The following is an 18,908-nucleotide window of genomic DNA, read 5'->3' on the forward strand; positions in this document are numbered from 1 at the left end:
GGCAGAGGGATGTTTAATGTTCATTTCCTGCACAGAGGTAGCTACAGCGATGGCATTTTTAATGGGCATTAGCGACTATCTCTTTGAGGCATTACTGGAATTTTCAGTGTTTCCAGCTTGTTGCTCAGTCTGAAGTGGATGTAAGCTTGATCAAGTGTATTCCAGCTGCAAGTTTACAGAGGTGGTAAGAGTTTGGGACCCTGAGAGTTGACTGGAACCTCTGGGCTGCTCTGTAAAACAAATCATTTTTCTATGTAAGCACCCTCAGCTTACAAGAAGCATGCCATGGTGAAAATGATGAAGTTTCCTACCCATGGAAAATTTACCCTATCTCAGGTCTTGCAGGTTCAAGGAAATTCAGCTGTTTAAAGCATAAAACAAACAAACAAAATCCTCTGTGAAAAAAATATTTCTATCATCTTTGATAGCTTAGAAAAAACTTAACAGTTGTTTTCCCTTTTCCAAAGCAGTATAACGAAGTCCATCCTTTTCTGATACAGAGGAAGCAGAGATAGAAAGCTGCAATACAGTTGTATGTGAAACCTTTTGTCTTGTTCTCTAGCTCTGTGACTCTAATCAGCCTCACATTCACACCTGCCCTCTCCTTGGACCTAAACCTTCCCGCATTAGCCTGCTTCCGTCTTCTGTTGCAGATGGAAAATTAATGCTTACTAAGGCCAGGTGCATGGCCTTTGGCTGCATGCATCTTAAGATTCCCCTGGCTTCAGTAATTTGTGCTTCTGGTTTTAGCTTTTAAATCCATCATCAGGGCTGGCATGGACATCCTGGCTTATCCAGAACTACTCAAGGTCTGTGCCAGCAGTATCACTTTTGTAAAGCACCTTGAGAGGCATCCATGTAAGGAGCTGTAAATATCCCACCGGCGTAATCTGGAGCAATAATCTGGAGGCAGCACTTACTGTTTTCAATAAGCAACAGAGGACACACATTCTGCCCTTACATCATGCTTTGCAACAGGTTAGAGCCTATAGATTTATTCCTGCATTTTTGGTGTTTTAAGCTATTTCTTGAACAGAAAACTTCATGAACAGAACTTCATGAACAGAAAAGGAACCAGACTTAGAATACCACACACATGACTTACACCTTCAGGGATGTTCATGTACCTTCTGTGCCTCTTCTTTTTGCAGGGCATCCTGGGAGTAACACCAGGGATTAAATTAACTGTCATGACTTGGAGAGTGAAATCCAGCAGCTCACTGCTCAAGCTGCAACCATTGTCCATACAGCTGTTCAAAGTCAGGACACGGCACAAAAACTGATCTGCCTCTTTGGCCAGTGGATCCCTTTATGTTAAAATCCCACTTCAGGAGAGATTTTAGCCAGCTCTGCATTCACCCTGTGCTGCCAAGGCAGGGAGATGCTGAAGGGTCTGGGAAAGAGGCTGTAACTTAGTTTTGCTGCCAAGCCCTTGCCAATGTCCCTGAGAAAACCATTCCCTCAGGCTGGCTACTCATTACAGCAGAGGAGCTGAGGCTCCTCGACTCCTCCATGCTTTGAGCAGCCTCCTGTTTTCACTTGTGAACTGGGGGCACACATGTCTGTCTGTCTGAGACGGGTTGTGTGCAAGGGAGCACGTGAGCCCCTGCTCTACAAATTGTCAGTCAATACCTTTAGCAAGAGTGACACTATCATACTTCAGAAGGGAAAGGTGCATTTCAGTTTACGTCATTTAAAGCTGTGAGGTATTTGAATGGCACCTTGAAAGTCATAAGGCAGTGATTTATGATGCTTTTTTTATCTAATGATCGAACACACCCAAGAACCTTATCCTTGAACCACAGAGGAACAAACTTCAAATTATTTCCTCTTCATCTGTATTGCATCACTCTCTTCATTGGGAAAGATCAGCATTTCTGAGCAGAAGTCACAGAAACAGAGAACCTCTTAGCCAATGGCCTTCAGGTGGTGTTTCACTATGGGGAGGCCTTATTTCTCCTGCTTCCCATCCTGGTAAGGGGGTAGAGCAGACTATTGCTGTCCTCTCAGCCCTTGTCAGACCTGGGACTGGGGTGCGGGTCCTCCAGCAATGCAGAACAACTACATATAGATGTTCTCCAGCACGCTGGTAAACAAGCCCACAACTTGATTGCCTGCTGGACAGCAGAGAACTTAATGCCCGATACAGGAGGCTATTTAGAGATCCCATATTGTGCCATCGGCTGCTGAGTAGGCACGTTGCTAAATCTGAGCTGGCAGTGCAATTGCAGTAATTCCCAGAGCAGTTTACCCAATGATTATGCCAATAATAAGGCAGAAGGAGGGGGCTGCTTGGGGTAGGAAAACCAAAACTGCTGCTGTTGTATTTCACAGGATAGGGCAGAAGATAAGATTAATCATCTCGCCTGTATACCTGTTTTACTGCAGGCCATTAAAACTACCAGTTACACTTGTGCTGAGTCCAGTGCACTGAATATATGTTTTATTTGTCCAGGTCACCTCTTATATTAAAAAAAAAATCCAGTTTTGATGAGCAGGTCTGGAACAGGCCCTTGGATATCTTCTTTGACAACCAGACCCTGCAGTGCATCTTTGTTTTTATAAGATCCATTTCATGTTACATCAAATTTAACACGACCAGGAATACACTTCAATGCCGTGATGCCTCCCTTTTTTTTCTCTGCCCAGCACAAACTACCACAATACTGTGAAAATGAAGATCAGTTTGATTTTGTTTTCTTCTTGCTCTAAACAGCAAATAATGCAGTGACAGATGTTATGGTCACCAAACAAAATCTTGGGCTGTGATTAGCTATTATTAGCATGTCTCTAATCTCCAGGGGATTAAGTGGTCACCTAAGCATGGCTTCGAGTGTCACCTATGTCTCACATGGACATAAACTAATCTGTTTTGTTGGAAACAGATGAAGTGATAAGTGTTTCAAAGCCCTTCCAATTTACTGAAAACACTGCAGTTCATTCTCTCTCAGATCCCTGTGTCAGGGTGGAAAAGTGCCAAGGGAAAGTCTTTTGAAAATCTAGTGGGCATCTAGCCTTCAAAAAGCACTTTAAGAAGTTACTTTTTATGTCATTCTTCAAGTGGCCAGAAATTTTAAAGAAATTAATTGGGCTTTCTGCTGATTTTCCTTTAACTTCTAAATGAAGTAAATGCTGTTGGTGATGAAGACAGAAGTACAAGGAATGTGTGCCAAGGGAGCTGAAGGTAGGCAGCACAGTGTCTGCACAAGGCCATAGGTAACAAGCTCTGCCTGAATGAGCAGAGCTAGTTAGCTTCACACTGGGTGCTGGAGGCCACCAGCCCTGTGCAATCCTTTCAGGGACCATGCTCATCCCTAGAGCAAGGGTACATACGGTGAGCAGACAGCTGTAGCTGAAGGATTAGTTTGGAAAACTGCTGTTTGGCATCTTTCTAGAAAATCAGGCCAAGGAATCCAGGCAGGACAAGGTAGATCCACACTACCCAGGATGCGAAGCAGTCGGTATCTTGTCACAGAAGCTAGGTGTGTGCCGTCTTCCCACACCTCCAGGTCTCAATGTCCCTGGATAAACCCAGCCAAAAGGCCCAGGGAGAAGAAGGGGCGATTGTGCATAACACTGGCCGGACCCAAAGTGCCCCACCTGCCCCAAAGAAAGCCATTTATAAAGAGTCAAGAGCACAGGGTGTGATGGTGTGGTCTCACCATGGCTGCGGAGAGCATGGAGGCTGCACCCAGCCCCTCCATCAGGCAGATGCAGGCATGCTGTGGCACTTGGTCCTGGTCTATGTCAGCCTGGGATGGGTGCTCTCATCTTGCTTTTCCAGTTACCAGCAGGTCACTCCCCTGTGAACTTGCCCAGGCTGCCTTTGAACTCACATAGATGGTGTGCATGCAAATTCATAGAGCGCATGCAAATTCATAGAATCATAGAATCATAGAATGGTTAGGGTTGGAAAGGACCTTCAAAGGTCATCTAGTCCAACCCCCCTGCAAGAAGCAGGGACATCCCCAACTAGATCAGGTTGCTCAGAGCCTCATCCAGCCTGGCCTTGAACATTTCCAGGGATGGGGCCTCCACCACCTTTCTGGGCAACCTGTTCCAGTGTTCTATAACTCGCATCGTAAAATTTTTTTTCCTAATTTCTAATCTAAATCTACCCCCCTCTATTTTAAAACCATTACCTCTCGTCCTATTGCAACAGGCCCTACTAAACAGCCTTTCCCCATCTTTCTTGTAGGCCCCCTTGAGGTACTGGAAGACTGCTATCAGGTCTCCCCGGAGCCTCCTCTTCTCCAGGCTGAACAGCCCCAACTGTCTCAGCCTGCCCTCATAAGAGAGGTGCTCCAGCCCTTTTATCATCTTCGTGGCCCTCCTCTGGACCTTCTCCAACTGGTCCGTGTCCTTCTTGTGTTGGGGGCTCCAGAACTGGACACAGTACTCCAGATGGGGTCTCACGGGGGCAGAGTAGAAGGGGAGAATCACCTCCCTCGATCTGCTGGCCACGGTCCTCTTGATGCAGCCCAGGATGTGGTTGGCCTTCTGGGCTGCAAGGGCGCATTGCCTCCTCCTAAATAGTGGGGAACCCTAAACAAGTGGCCTGGAATGCAACACAGTTCACACCAGCTACGTGGCAAGGTTGCCTGCTTCTGTTCAGGAGTTCCTGGGCAAGCAGCTGTAAGTGATCTCTGCAGCAAGTTCAACACATCCAGAAGACTTCAGCCTTATTCTGTATGTCCAGATTGTTGAATCAGCACCAGGAGGTTCAGGATTCCCTGGACTTACTCCATAGTAACTACAGCATTATCCCTACTGGGAATGTCCAAGGCTCCCCAGAACCCAGCAGCCCAGTGGGAGAAGTAATTGCCAGGGCTGGCAGCTCCTAGATGAGTGCCTGATGTCTTCTATCTCCCAGGTGAACCTGGCTAGAAAGAGTATGTGGGCAGCCTTTGCAGCTGGGGAAATTCTTTGTGCACTTGGGAAAATTGTAAGAATAGCAGGCACACTTTGCTACCAAAAATGTTTTTCTAGCCATTTCTGCCCTTTTATCTCTTTGTGCTTTATTGCATGCCCATGGAAGGCTTCTAGAAAGATCATTGTGGCAAGGAGAGAGCTATCTATGTAACTGGAAATATTGACAAGATGAGCTGGAAAGAATGTGTATAAGGATATTTCAGTGCACAGGAGAACTAGGGATTCCAAGATTTTCATGTGAACATGAAGGCAGAGTCTTGATTTTTGCACTCAGTGCAATGCCCCAGTAGATAATGCATAACATCTTTCTACTCTTCCAAGGATCACCTTAATTTGAGGATGCAAATATTGGAAGACTTAATTACATATCTACCCCATGCAAGTTGTCACGAACACGTGCCTATGCAGATGAGTATGTATAGTCCACGAGTTTCTCTGGTTAATGCTCTATGCTTATTTTCCTAACACGTGTTAGAAGCAGAGAGGCTTCTGTGAGACAAAGGTGTGGTACAATCACATCAGCAGACTTATTATCTTTCTAGGCAGCTTTTTCCATTATGTAAAAGCTGTGTTTATATTAGTATAGCAGTCAGACCCACCAGCATGAGGATTACAGTTGGTTTTTACATAATGGATTATCCACGATTAAGCGTTTTATTCAGGCACACGAGCAAAAATAACCAATTAGTGACTTTGCAGATTCATTATTTAAAGGCAGCTGGAGGGCAATTGACACAAAACTCTCCTGCTGACTGCAGCCCAAAGACTGAAGCAGAGTAGCCTCAGGGATCTCTGACGTCTCTACCCAACAGGTAGGTCTCTCTTCAGCAGAGGCAGGCCAGATTAACATCTCTTGCACTAGGGAAGCGCAGCTTGCATGGCAGCAACTAGGAACGGAGTAGCCGCTCGGGTGTTCGGAAGTCCTGGGTTGGTCGCTCAGCTTGGATGCTGTAAGCAAGTTTCAGGTAACTGTGTTTTATCTGGGCATCAGAACAGGTATTCAAGGCCAAGTACTCTGCAAGAATGTATATACAGGTGCTCTCTTCCCAAAGCGTGAGAAACAAATATGCTGGGATACAGATGAGGAGATAAATAAAGCCATGGCCACCTTACAGCTGTGCTGCAATGGCAGATCAAGCCTCTAGAAATGGAATATTATCTGTCATGTTTGTAGAGGTCTACTGTCATAAAGAACATGGCTTTGCTAGCTTGAAAGCAAAGTAGACACTCACCATGAAATAATTAGAAACAACATCCTTACAACTGACAGTGCTTTACCAGAGCTCATCAGAATATTATTCTTCTTATGAAAACAAACATTTTTTAAAATTTAAATTTTTATCAATTCTTACTAACCTTATCCAGAGTCTGATTTGATTTATAATGTAAAAATATCATGAACTGCAATACTATGACTGACAAGTAAAATACTCTTGCAAAGTAGTTGCCATTGATGCTCAGTTTTGGCTGGATTTAGGCACCACAAAGACCCAGTGGTTTCTCAGTGGAAGAGCTGGAAGTCTGCTTAGCATGGGAAGAAACTAGTTTTAAAATGAGCAGAATGGATACATAGGCACAAAACCAGCTACCCACATGTACTGTGTGAAATAAAACTCCGCGTTTGCTTTTGTCTTGCAGAATGAAATACGCACAGTATGTTTTCCTGGCCTCGGTCTTCTCTACTGTTGAATATAGCCTAGCTCAGACCTGTGCAGTGGAGTCTTTCTCTGTGAAAGACAATTTTGATCCAAAAAGGGTAATTATCAACAGGATATGTGAAGAAGCTTCATATATAAACTGTTTTTCCAGATTATGGGTTGTGTTAATCTAAGGGGGTTCCTCACCAAGAAGTTAACTTCTTTTGTATGTTGACTCTCAGTCACTGTTCCTGTAGTTTGCTTTGCTCACTACTGTTTAACCTTCTGAGCATAAAACTGGCCTTTAAAGTCAAAGATATTATTCTGTTAGATGCATCTTCTGTTAGCTCAAAGCTCAGTACAGATGTCAGCTTTCAGCAGGCCTGTGAATGAAACAATTTATAGCCCTATCAAAGAGAAAGCCCAAACACAAGCCCTAAGGGATTTGCATCCACCCCCAGCCATCCTTGGGAGTAATAGCAAACTGAAAATTTATCCATCTGGGTATCCTAACTCTTGTTTAAATGTAACATTTAATCTGTCTGCCTCTGAGGAGGAAATCAGGGATAACTAGGTGTTGGAAAGATATGTGTGCTAGTACCTCCTTTGGCTGTCCCTCAGGAAACATCACTTCAGCCATAGCTGTGGTGGGCCCAGCACTTCCTCTGTACAAGATTTGCTTTGGTGGAAACAAACACATATCTGGGGAGAGCTTTGTGACCATCCTAATTTTAAAAGGTCTGGTTTTCTCAGGCTCCTGTATTTGGCAGTTGCAGACTCTGTTTCAGGCTTAAACATGTAACTTGCCAAGCAGATCTCAATAGAAGAAGAATGAAATTCAACACAGCTAAGTTCTGCTTTCCTTAACATTTCTCCTGAAAATGTTTACTGATAGTGTGTACTGATCATGTGTACTGATAACTTTTGAGGGCCTTCCTGTCTGTTAGTCACCTGTTTAGATCTTGTTTTCATTTTGCCAGATACTGCTTGTATATTTTCAGGGACTCATTTTTTCCTGGAAATTTTCTTGCCCGTAATCTCAATTAATTTTCCCCTGCTGCTAGTCTCCCTGACACATCCCTTCCTATTCATAGTGCACAGACTCATCCTTTTCTGCTTGGCTGGGTAGACCCTTTTCACCATCAGAGATCAACCGTGGCCCCCAGCAGCCACAAAGAGTGCCTCCAGCCAACTTGCTCAAGTCTTTGTTGTTGCAATTTGGTATTGTTGGTGGCATCTTCCACAGAGAAGCAGGGGCCTAAATGGGAACAGGGAAGAACCAGCCTGACTCCCAGCAGGCATCTCAGGATGGGAGAAGATTTGGAGTGGGGTCACTGTGACAGGAATGTCTCACGTGACAGCAAGTACATGCACACAGAAGTGCAGAGCTGCTAGACCCACTCCTCGAGGCACGGGCTCATCAGAAGGCATAGCAGTACTTGTGTGCTGCATACCCACCCAAGCTCAGATTTTCTCTATAGGCCAGTCTATGGGTGGTTAGGAGGGCACTAAGTTTACAAAAACGCTTTTGTGCTAACCTTGCCATGGTGATTAATCCAGATATTAATATTCTTTCATGTTAGTATGCAGGGAAATGGTACGCCCTGGCCAAGAAGGATCCAGAAGGCCTTTTCCTTCAGGACAACATCTCTGCTGAATACACCGTGGAGGAAGATGGCACAATGACAGCGTCTTCCAAAGGCCGAGTGAAGCTTTTTGGGTGAGCTCTCTTGACTTTCAGCTCTGGCTGCTGCCATGAAGTACTAGAGGAGGGGGGCATGGATGGTGATCTATCCCGAGCACACAACACAGCTGGGTTTTCTTCATCAAAAAGGGAAACTCAATCAAGGTAATATATTAGAAGCCAGAGGTTAGATGCTTTTGAATACTGGGTCTCAGCCTTGCTCTGATCTGGGTCCATCACAAAACTACTGCATAAAGTCAATTATAAAGTCAAATCTTGAATGATGGAACGGTTAGGTAAATGAATTGCAAGCAAGAAGAGAAGCTAGTGAAAAGCCTGTGGGGCTGCAAGGGCAGGGCAGCTCTCATTTCAGTAAAAGGTTCAGGGGTAGGGGTAGAGTGTAAGTGAGCATTACTTTCACAGACCTTTCAACACAGTGTTGGATGGACTTCTGAAGAAAACATGTGGCCAGCTCCTGAATGCCACTATGATGCCTGAATAGATTGATGGAAAGAAGCTTAAGAGTTTGGCCTGTTGGTCACGGTTACTAAAAGGAATTACAGCACATAAAGGGATTAAATGCCTTTCTGAGTGTAGAAAATAAAATCTGGGGCTTCCAGAAGGCTAGCACTAGATCTGTTGTGCATTAGCTGTCAAAAAATGACTAACTGCATGAATAATAGAGTGAGTAGCTACGAACCTTGTAAGTCTTAAAAGCACAGCACTCTAGGATATTTTCGCATGGGGCAAATGAAGCTTTGCAGGCAGCTCACGTAGTGCAGGTTGGGAGATTCTTGAAAGGACTGCGTGGGGTCTCAGGGCTGCTGGGAATTTAGTTCTGTGATGGCAGGGTAAAGGGGAAGCACAGCCTGTGCAAGGCAAGGAATGCAGACTCTTCCACTGCTTCATAAAACCAGCTAACGCTTGACAAACTCTGCTAAGACACAGGTGGTATTCAAAACAACCTGGGCATTAGAAGAAATGGACAAAGAAGACAGGATGTTCAGGCACTTACAGGGTTCCCCACTGTTCACTGTGTGAAGGCTTGAACAGCGGAGTGGCTGTAATTATTTTTGTGCTTGTTAACAGTCATTCCTGTGCCAACAGAGCGAGGAAGGGTTAGAGAGACGAGAGCCAAGTCCCCACCTCCACCCAGGAACACAGCACATGAGCCTAAATGCAGGTCAGCTCACTCTGCAGGCTGCTAGCAGGGAGCCAAGAAAAGACCTCCATCATTTTGCTTGGTGGCTGTCCATTTGTACAGAAACGAGTGGTAAAAAAGCCTGTGGAGCCGAAGGAGGGTCAGAGCACTGCCCCAGCTGCAGGGTAGTTGCACAGCAGATGGGGGGCCAGACAGCAGCAATGCACTGTCAGTGATGGGGGGCTGTCAGAGATTTGCACTACTTAATGACAGACAATGACTCTCCATAAAGAAAGGCCATGCCCGTGCCTGACATAGTTGTGCTAAACTGTAGTCTGGTTCTTGCCTGAGTTCTGAGTGAGGGACACCCATTTGAAGATCACATGGTGCAGAGTTTTACCTTCAGTCTCATGGATCTTGTTGCAGGTTCTGGGTGATCTGTGCTGACATGGCTGCTCAGTACACAGTACCTGACCCAAGCACTCCAGCAAAAATGTACATGACCTACCAGGGCCTGGCCAGCTACCTCTCTAGCGGTGGTGAGTGAACTTCAGCCCCTCCGTGTTGGTCAATAACTTACAGGTGCCCAGAGTTGTGTGTTTCAGTATACGAATGGGAAAAACACTTGAGCTCATATTGCTCCAAGTGAAGACTAAACATCCTTTTTTGGATGGGACGCTTTACCCAAGCAGTGCTTTTTATCTCTACAAAAGGGGCAGGACCCAGAGACTCCCCAGAGACCTCACCTATGCACCATATATATATTAGCAGAGAAGATGCAGCTTAGAGGCAACAGGGCATGCACACAAATTTTGTACAGCCAAGTAGGGTGTTGAACTTAGGGAAGCAATACTTCCTGCGCTCCACAGTGGTCATTATAAAGGTGCTGAGGGTTAGTCATCCTTCTACTTCTCATAGCTAATGGGAGGCAACATGTGGACCCACATATGAACTCCAGCCAGGAGGACAGCTGGACTCAACAAAATGGAGCTGTTAACTGAAGTAACTCTTGCAGCAACTGCTACTGCTGAACCTCAGTTATGAACTTTGCACACCCCATACTTTGTGCCCAAGTCTCCCGTAGCTGTGGGACTCCAGCTGTGGAAGTTGGGCAGACCTGGCCTCCTAATGTGTTAGAAAGAAGTACATTCATTTAGTACTGGCAAGTAAGCCACATCAAAATGCACTCAGTTGAGCAAGGCTGGAAAACAGGTAGCATGTTTTGCTGAGGCTTCTTGTACAGGAAATTTAATCTGTATGGCCAAAATTTAATCTGTATGCCCCACACCCCCATGCTTGAGCAAGAAACAGCCATTTTTTGCCACTGAAAACCTGGAAAGTTCTAGTCCTTCTTCCCAGTACTTCTAGCATAAGAAACTAAAGGTGAAAACGCACTGAGCATCATGGTCTCCAGATGCCCTGTGCTTGTCCCAGTTCTTTACTTCATGGTGTGGAGATAAGCTGGATGTGGGAGGTGACTTTAGATCCTTTGGGAAGCTATTCCTGCCATGTGATGAAGTGAGGCATCTCCCTGTGGCATGACTAGGTCCACCTCTGCTCTGTTTTGCCCACCGTGACAAACAAGTGTGTTCTGATGTTTCAGGGGACAACTACTGGGTGATTGACACTGACTATGACAACTACGCTATTACCTATGCCTGCCGCAGTCTAAAGGAGGATGGCTCTTGTGATGATGGCTACTCCCTGATCTTCTCACGCAACCCCCGCGGCCTCCCCCCTGCCATTCAGCGCATTGTGCGTCAGAAGCAGGAAGAAATTTGCATGTCTGGCCAGTTCCAGCCTGTGCTTCAGTCAGGTACTTCTGGATAATTAGCAAACTCACTGAAATGGCTGCATGGGCAGCATATAGAGCAGGTGATCACATTTGCTGTAAATGTGACAGAATCATATCAAACTAGAGCTGTACTCTTTTTTTTAGCAATGGTTTTTTAACATTATATCTAATAAGAAAAGAGCTACAAAGTAAAGTCCACGCAAGGGAGCCTGTCATAGGGTGGTTCTGCAGCCTTAATTTTGCCCTTATAGAAATCCTGTGTGCTGAAACTGGTACACTACAAAAAGAAGATCAGCTTTCTTACTTTAATAACAGCACAGGGACAGGTGTAACAACCTGGAAACGCTTGTCTTTGCCACCTGGATAAGAGCATTTTACCTCAGGTCTGTGCACTGCCCTCCAGGAAAGGAGGAGAAGCTGCCTCCAGGAAGAAGCACCCTCACTCTTCTCAGCTTCCAGGATTCATGTCCTGGGCGGTCTGAGCAGCAGAGACAAGGGGCTCCAAGCAGTGGTTCTGACCGTGTCTGCTGGCAGTGGGAGTCAGCCGTTGTTGTGCCACATACATGTGAACAGAGCATGTCTAAAGACCATTTTGAGACAACTTTTTTTTTTCTGGAGGCATGGGAGCTATCTTCTAGCTCATATGCTGTCCATGTGGTAATTTTTTAGGGCTATGCTGGAGGCAGAAATTCCTCTTTGAGTGGCCACATTGCCTTGCCTGGAGATTGGCCCTTAACTAAGCCAGAGGCCTGAGGACCTGGACTGGGGGACTGCCACAGTAACACACGTGTTCTACACTGCTGGACAAGAAATGGCAGCTAAAATCTTCTGAACGGCACATCATTGTGTGAGCCAGTTCTCCACTACAGAGCAGGTGCTGCCATGACCCAGTGCGGTCCCTGTCCCATGCCCTTCCATATTTCTTACTGTAGAAGAGGGAAGGGGGCTTGTGGGCTTATGCCTAGGTGCTCGCATAAGCTGAAACTGGGACTAGCAAAGGCTGTGCAAGTGCTATGCCAACAGACAGAGCAATGCAAACAGCAACTTTTGCACCCCCCACATCTTAACCTTGTACTGTGATTCAGAAGTACCCTAGGAAGGTGGTAGCTACAGCTTCACTGAAGACTAAAAGGCTGTTAAAGCACTTTGCAAGTTTGCATACAAGGACTAAAGTTTACTTTTCTTTCTTTCCAGGGGCCTGCTAAGGGTACACTTCTGATCCTATCCTTAAGCACAGAAACCAGACCTCTTGATCCTGAAGTTGCCACTCAGCTAATAAAAAAAAAGAAAATCATAGTATGGACAAGTGTTTTTTTCCTGAAAAACACATGAAAATATTGTGGGTTTTGTAGATTATGTGCAATACAGTCATATTTGAATTTTCAAGGGGATATCTAATGTGGCATTTCTCAATAAATTTTTTTTTTTTTAAATCTCTGGAATTGCTTTTTGTTACCTGCTGTCCTGTTGGGGAATAGGAAAGGAGTGGCTGGCCCCAGCACAGGCAGGGCAGTGTCCCTCCCCAACACCAAGCATGGGGAGCAGGGCAGGGGTGGTGACAGGGACAGGTCCCATGACAGTGATGATCATCAGACAAACGCAAGGTGACAAGGCAGGTCTGGAGTTCACCTCGGAAGTTCAGCCAGCAAGCAAGGGCAGCAAGGCACAGGACAGGGCACAGGCAAGCCTCTGAGGCGGCTCTGGCCAGAAACGGGACTGAAGACTGGGTCAGAGGCAGAGCTACCTGCAGCAAGGCTTGCAAGGGGCAGAGGCCTGGGCTGAGCTGAAGAGGGTCTGTGGTCCAAGGGCAAGAGCTATGCAGGTGGAGGCTCCACGTGAGACTGTGCAAAGCAACGAAGGCTTGTGAGTGCCTGCAGGGTCCTGGCATACACAGCGTAACTCTCCCACCAGCAGTTCTATTTAAATTCTGAAGCCAAGAAATCCTCTTGAACAAAAACTCTGAGATGAGGCTGATAGTGTGATCCTTGCTGCCTGGTAAAATCTTATGGTTATTTCTGCTACATCTGAATAGTCAAAAGTCTGCCCACAGTACTTCTAATTAGCTTCTGAATCACAAATGCAATAAAGCAGATGTTGCTTTCAATAACACTGGGATATTGCTTTAAATGAGCAGTTACTGGCATTTCTAACAGCATTGGCAGTAAATTACTCCCCACTGCCTTCATAATCCACCCACCAGTATCTGAGACATACAGAACTGATGATTTTATGGGCAAGAATTTAATAGAGGGAACAAAAAGAATAGTATATAGACAATTTTATGTAAAAAAAGGGTAACCTTAATCAGCATTTTTGACATCTGTTTTACACTGCTCTTAGTAAAATCACATTCACTTTGAATGTTTCCTATGAATAAAAGTACCAGCCTAGAACACCCCAGCAACCTCCTGAACCATGCAGTCTGCCAGCAACATAAATTTTTGCAAGTCAGTCACCAATCAAAGAGGGAAGACCACCCTGAACAGCCCCTGCACCTGAGGCTTTCAAAAGGTATGTAGCATAAGTTTGATACTGAATGAAGACCTTCAGAGTACTACACTGTAAAACAGCTGCTGCAAGATGCTTGCACAATCTTATCTACAATATCCAATGATTATCTGCTGCATCTGTTGGAAGGAGCATAAGAACCACTGACTGCATACCAGAGATACTATCCCAGGGACGCAGGAAGTCTCTCAAGCTTGCATTTCCTGGGATTTTCATCGAAAAAAAGGAGTTCCTTGCTCTTCTTGTCTAGAGAAAGCTACCCTGATGGGGAACAAGATGGTGAACTACCATCTAAAACTAAGGACAAAACCAGAAAAGCAGCAGCAAGCAATGCAAACAAAAAAACACACAGAGACTACTGACTGTTGAAAAAATATCAGCTGCTTGTGCTGGACTAAGTGCAAGGTCAGTGTATTGATCAAATGTTCACCTCTTCCATGAGGAAGTATTGAGGTGGAGATCTGTGACCTTAGGACTTGTATTGCAAGTGATTAGACAACACTAACCCCCAGCTGAAGGAGCCTGGGCTTTGGCCAGGACATTCAGACCAATACTATCAGTCCTAGAGAAGGGGGATTTTTAATGTCTATGGTTATAATAACTGTATGACCAGAGCAGATGGGAGTTCTAGCAAGAAGGATCTATATGCAGGACCAAGTGCATCCTTATTGTGCTAGGTATAGTCTGTCCAGGTAAGTTAGGCAGTAAAATCCCTCCTCAGACACACAAGGTTGTGCCTCCAAGTTTGTAGGAGGATAGTGATGATTCAGGGAGAGTACACCATGGAGTTATACATGCCCCAGGAATCTGTCTTGATCTTTGAGGAACTGGAGGAACACAATCCCATCAGGATCACATGCAGGCCCTTGACATATGATCTGGTAAGTTAATAAACAGACGGGAGTTTTAGCTCATACCCATTTCTCTCCACTGACTGCAGGAAATGCGAAAGAAAAGCTAGGGTAGGGCAGGCAGCTACGAGTGTATTCGGATCTGGTTTAACACTTCTGTTGTTATTCCCCTGAGTTCAACATAAATCCTCTAGGTTATATCTGCTGTTTGAGCTGGCTGATGAGAAACAGTCTATTATTCCTGGTTTTAAGTGTGTGTACAGGTTCCAAGTCATAATTTCTGTCCTGCACAAACCTTCCACTAACAAGAGAAAAGAAAAAGCTGTTTACAAATGAAAAGGACTATTGTTTTGTCCTCAGAAGTTCCTTTAGTGCTGGCAGAAAGGCTAGGACTGTGCAAGAGCAGGATGAACCCTGCAATGATACTGTCCTCCAAATGTTGGTGAACCTCCCCCCAGCAAGGACACTGCAAGTCCTGAGATCTGATGCTGCAATATCATGTTGAGTTAGACTAGCCTTCCCTGGGCTGTGGTAACTAAGATAATCTATGCTTTTAAGTTCCTTGAAATTTCTTATGGTCATACTCCCTTCATGCTTCATTTTCATGTAATGTTGGAACTTACACCAATCAAGCCATCTTCTGTATCTTGAGAACAGGCTTTACTTTCCCAGATTAAGTTGCTGCTTCTAGAACACAATTATTAGATCCTATTTTTACAGGGTTCTTGTGAAAGATTAAAAACTGTTTTTACTGGTAGCACAAAAGATGGTAACAAATGCAGTATATACACAATTAGACAATATAAAACACTCCTTTGAAAGGTATTTCCCTGGCATTGATTTTAACAAATAGTTGCAGAACTGCTACATAGCCTCAGAAGCTTTTGCGTGAAGAGCAGGCAAACAATTTTACCATGCAGTTGCAGTTAAATTTTCCTATTTGGATTTATGGCCAGCAAGAGACATACCCGAGCACTCTGCAGTCTTGCTTTTGTTCTGGTGCTACAGAATTACTAAGCATCTGCTACTTTCACTTAGCACTATGCACATCTGGTACTTCTGAAAACTGAAACTGTGAGGGGGAGCTGATCACTGCCCAGTAGTGAAAGAGATAGTAGTGTTAAACATGCCATTTTGGAAGCTCTATCAGACAGAGTCAGTGACAGATAGTTACAGAAAGCTCAAGTTTCAAGTATTAAATACCATTTTTCTGTAGACGTTAAACTGTAAAAAAGATAAGGGCAGCCCAAAACATCTATACTTTGTTGGAAATAAACTCAAGCCTCAAATTCTCTTCTCTGCTGTAGTTGTTTAGACTTGCTCATTGTTTAATGGAGTAAGTTTATACCAAAGCAGTAAAGAAGAAGAAGAAGAAGAAGGAAAAAATCTTACTGAACATTCAAAACTTGTTTCTGAACAGACAGTGCACCATTTCTGGTCAGCTCTGCTTTACATGTATGTTTTCCACTGCCAGGAAAATACCTGGAAAAGCACCGTGCCTTCCACACTTTGGATTATGTTTAATGTAGAAGCCCTAAAAGAGGGACCTAGTGACAGATTTTCAAAGTGGCTGGACTTGACCCTACAAAATTGGATTTTATTTGCATGTACAACATGTTAAGCTCTGCCCTTACAAATAAAATTTCTGCTTTTTTTTTGTGGCTTCAATATGCAATACAATAATGTATGAAATTTTACCTTGAAACTTTAGAGAAAACAGCACTCTTACTTTGCTTTTTAACAAGACAAAAAAAGTAAGCATGAGAATTACAAATCACTTCAAAGAGGCAGCTGCAAGCCTCATATCTGTTACTGCTAAGAAGCAGAAATCCTGGGCTAGCAGAACTCCCAGCCTAAAAATCTTCTAAAATATGATAACTCGCCCTAAAGGAAATCCCTTGCTATAGGGTCAGACTTCAATGCATGGCAAGAGTAAGTGAATTGCCATTCTCTGTTCTGTACCTTTTCAAAAGCCTAACATTCCAACAGGACTCATCAGCTTTGGATCATTTGCCTCATATACGCCATTACTGACCTCACTTGTGTGAGGTATAATTTGTCTGCTTAATAAACCAGGGCAGTGATTTTTGATCTTCTGATTTTCATGATCTGCACTGGTATACATTTTCTACTACATCCCTGCAGAGCAAAAATCAATACTGTTCATGACGGCTATGCTTCATTTTTTTTCAATCGCCTGTAACTAGTGCATGGTCCGTGGTTTGATAAAGACTGTTATATTCTAATTACCAGTGTGGGAAAATTTTAAAGCAGAGGGCTACTCAAATAGGACATCCTAACAGGGTAAACTGTCCGCTCAAGCTCCTGTATCTTCCCTTGCTTCAGATGCACTGAAATCTCTCAAGGACCTATACCTGAATATTTTTAAAAGTAATTTTTCTTGTGGTTCCACTTCATACCAGCAAAACAATATGTCTTAACTGCTAGATTTAACTGTGTATTCTAATTCTTGACTTAGGGGCAGTTATAACAACTTTGAAATGTATTTTTATTATCTCTATCCAAGTAGAACTTCTCACCAACTTTTCTCAAACTGAAAAAAATTATCAATTAAGTAGGCTCCAGTGGCCCTCTTCTGTTCTGCACAAGCCTTTAATGCCAAGGAACTGGCAGATTAGGATGTGACAAGCAGTCCTTATTCAAATTTCAGTGAGGTAAGAAATATTTCATCTGAATTCTGCAACAAAATTAATGTTTTAAGGCTAACTTTCAGCATAAGCACATTAATAAGTAGCCAGAGGTAAGGAGATACAAGGCCTCATCTCATGTATACTGACTTTTTGTATATGTTTCTTTTCTGTGCTGTAAAAGCGAGGCCATTTGAGGTAGCTCAGCTCTCTTCTACTGTGCGAACTTGGGGTTTTTTTTTGTCTGAGACCTAAATGTTTCATCAAATATGCAGTCTTTGTTGTTATGTTGGTGAGGTGGCTGATGTCAGCAAAGGGAGCAGTAGGGGATTTGTTTGTGTGACAAAGTTGCTCCTCTTATGGAAAACACTCCAGCTGTTTTCACTGGCATTAACCTTCCCTCTAGAAGCATTTTAAAGGCACAGTTCAAACTGTGCCAGTTGTGAAAAGGGGAGAGTAAAAAAACACCCTTGCAATTTCAGGGAACTTTGCTGTTACGTAAAGTGTTTGGCAGCTGCAAGGACAGTCAGAGGTGTTCTGTAGTCCATGATCTGGGGCTATCACACACTTGAGCAGATGCTTTGCAAAGCACAGAAACTCAAACTATTTTTGGTTAATTTCCTAACTTGTTCTCAATAGCAACCCTGTTACATTCAGCAGTGTGCTCTCCTGTAATAAAAAACCACAAAAGGCTCTTACTAGCATTTCATCTTTCTCCTGGCCACCCAAAGCCAAACCCCAGGTCACTTACAATGTGAGAGGGGAGGCATGCTGGGGAAGACATGTTAGCTGTAATGGCTGCAGATTAGAGAAGCTCATACAACTGAAGACATAGCAAATGCTCTGAAAGAACCCACAGGAGCATGTGTGACTAACTGGCAGGGAAGCAGGGATTCTTCACTTCACGCTTTGGATGCATCTGGTTGCTATGCGCTTTTCCATCAAACCATTATGTCAAGATAGCCTGGCAGCTGAGGCAGGCAGTTCACTCTCAGACAGGTTCTCCTTGCGCCGTTGCCGCCACTCTCACTCATACAGTGAAGCAATGGTCCCGTTCCTGCTGCAGTTTGTGACTTCTAGAAATCTTTGGTTGTCCTAGTCATTAGCTCAGTGTAAAATATGGAATAGTAAATATTTATTCCCATAATTCCCAGGTACCAAGCTGAATCCCAGTCCTATGGTAGCTTCTTAACAATTGTACCAGTTGGGTTGTCAGTTGTGGCTGATAACCAGCCTTTTGAGCTTTGAAGAGTTAATGGGGCAGTTGCTTCTAACTTGCATTCCTAACTTGCTTCATCAGGTCTTTTCAATACTCCCTCCTCAGCTTGGGAGGAGTTTATTTTTCTGGGGAGTTGTCATTTGCAGGGAGCATACACTGCTCTGTCACTAAGCCAGGCACCATTCTTCAGAGTCACTTGAAAGCTTCAACATACTCAACAGGATGAGAGGACAGGCCTGCCTTCCCCCAGTAGTCAATGGCACGCACTCTGTAAAAGCCGGAGACTGAGCTTCCTGCAAATGAAAAGGTTAGAAATGGTCACTGTGGAAGGCTGACACCTGTGGTGCTTGGAGGATGTGGAACAGGCACTACTTCTATAAAATGTAGGTTTGTGGAACGGGCTGGGTAAATTAAATCAGTTCTATACCCTATGCAAGTGTGTCTGTGCCTGTATAACTAAAAATGGTTATAAATTCCTCATGGCCAAGTATTG

The 18,908-nt window shown here is 44.2% G+C and overlaps 2 protein-coding genes across 8 annotated transcripts in view; one reads left to right on the forward strand and one right to left on the reverse strand.

Annotated features, from left to right (window-relative positions):
* The first annotated feature begins 5,667 nt into the window (after window positions 1-5,667).
* LOC104474853 (purpurin) overlaps window positions 5,668-18,908 on the forward strand; it is a 226,954-nt gene continuing 213,713 nt past the window's right edge. Inside the window, exons 1-6 of one of the 3 annotated variants that reach the window (XR_015261499.1) lie at window positions 5,668-5,744; window positions 6,571-6,688; window positions 8,153-8,289; window positions 9,821-9,933; window positions 10,998-11,210; window positions 12,384-12,466. Coding sequence is in view for 2 of the 3 variants with exons in the window: in XM_086771233.1 (XP_086627359.1) it covers window positions 6,572-6,688; window positions 8,153-8,289; window positions 9,821-9,933; window positions 10,998-11,224 (594 nt within the window). In the remaining variant the exon portion in view is untranslated. Of the gene's footprint in view, window positions 5,745-6,570; window positions 6,689-8,152; window positions 8,290-9,820; window positions 9,934-10,997; window positions 11,225-12,383; window positions 12,480-18,908 lie in introns of those variants that run through there. The other 2 variants (XM_010118988.2, XM_086771233.1) reach the window with 2 other exon arrangements.
* Window positions 18,517-18,908, reverse strand: part of IDUA (alpha-L-iduronidase) — a 47,449-nt gene continuing 47,057 nt past the window's right edge. For all 5 annotated transcript variants that reach the window (XR_015261432.1, XM_086770358.1, XM_086770357.1 and 2 more), the window contains one exon: window positions 18,517-18,708. Coding sequence is in view for 4 of the 5 variants with exons in the window: in XM_086770358.1 (XP_086626484.1) it covers window positions 18,608-18,708 (101 nt within the window). In the remaining variant the exon portion in view is untranslated. The remainder of the gene's footprint in view (window positions 18,709-18,908) is intronic.

The sequence above is a fragment of the Chlamydotis macqueenii genome, chromosome Z (assembly GCF_036417535.1).
Source record: "Chlamydotis macqueenii isolate bChlMac1 chromosome Z, bChlMac1.mat, whole genome shotgun sequence".
Lineage (NCBI taxonomy): Eukaryota > Metazoa > Chordata > Aves > Otidiformes > Otididae > Chlamydotis > Chlamydotis macqueenii.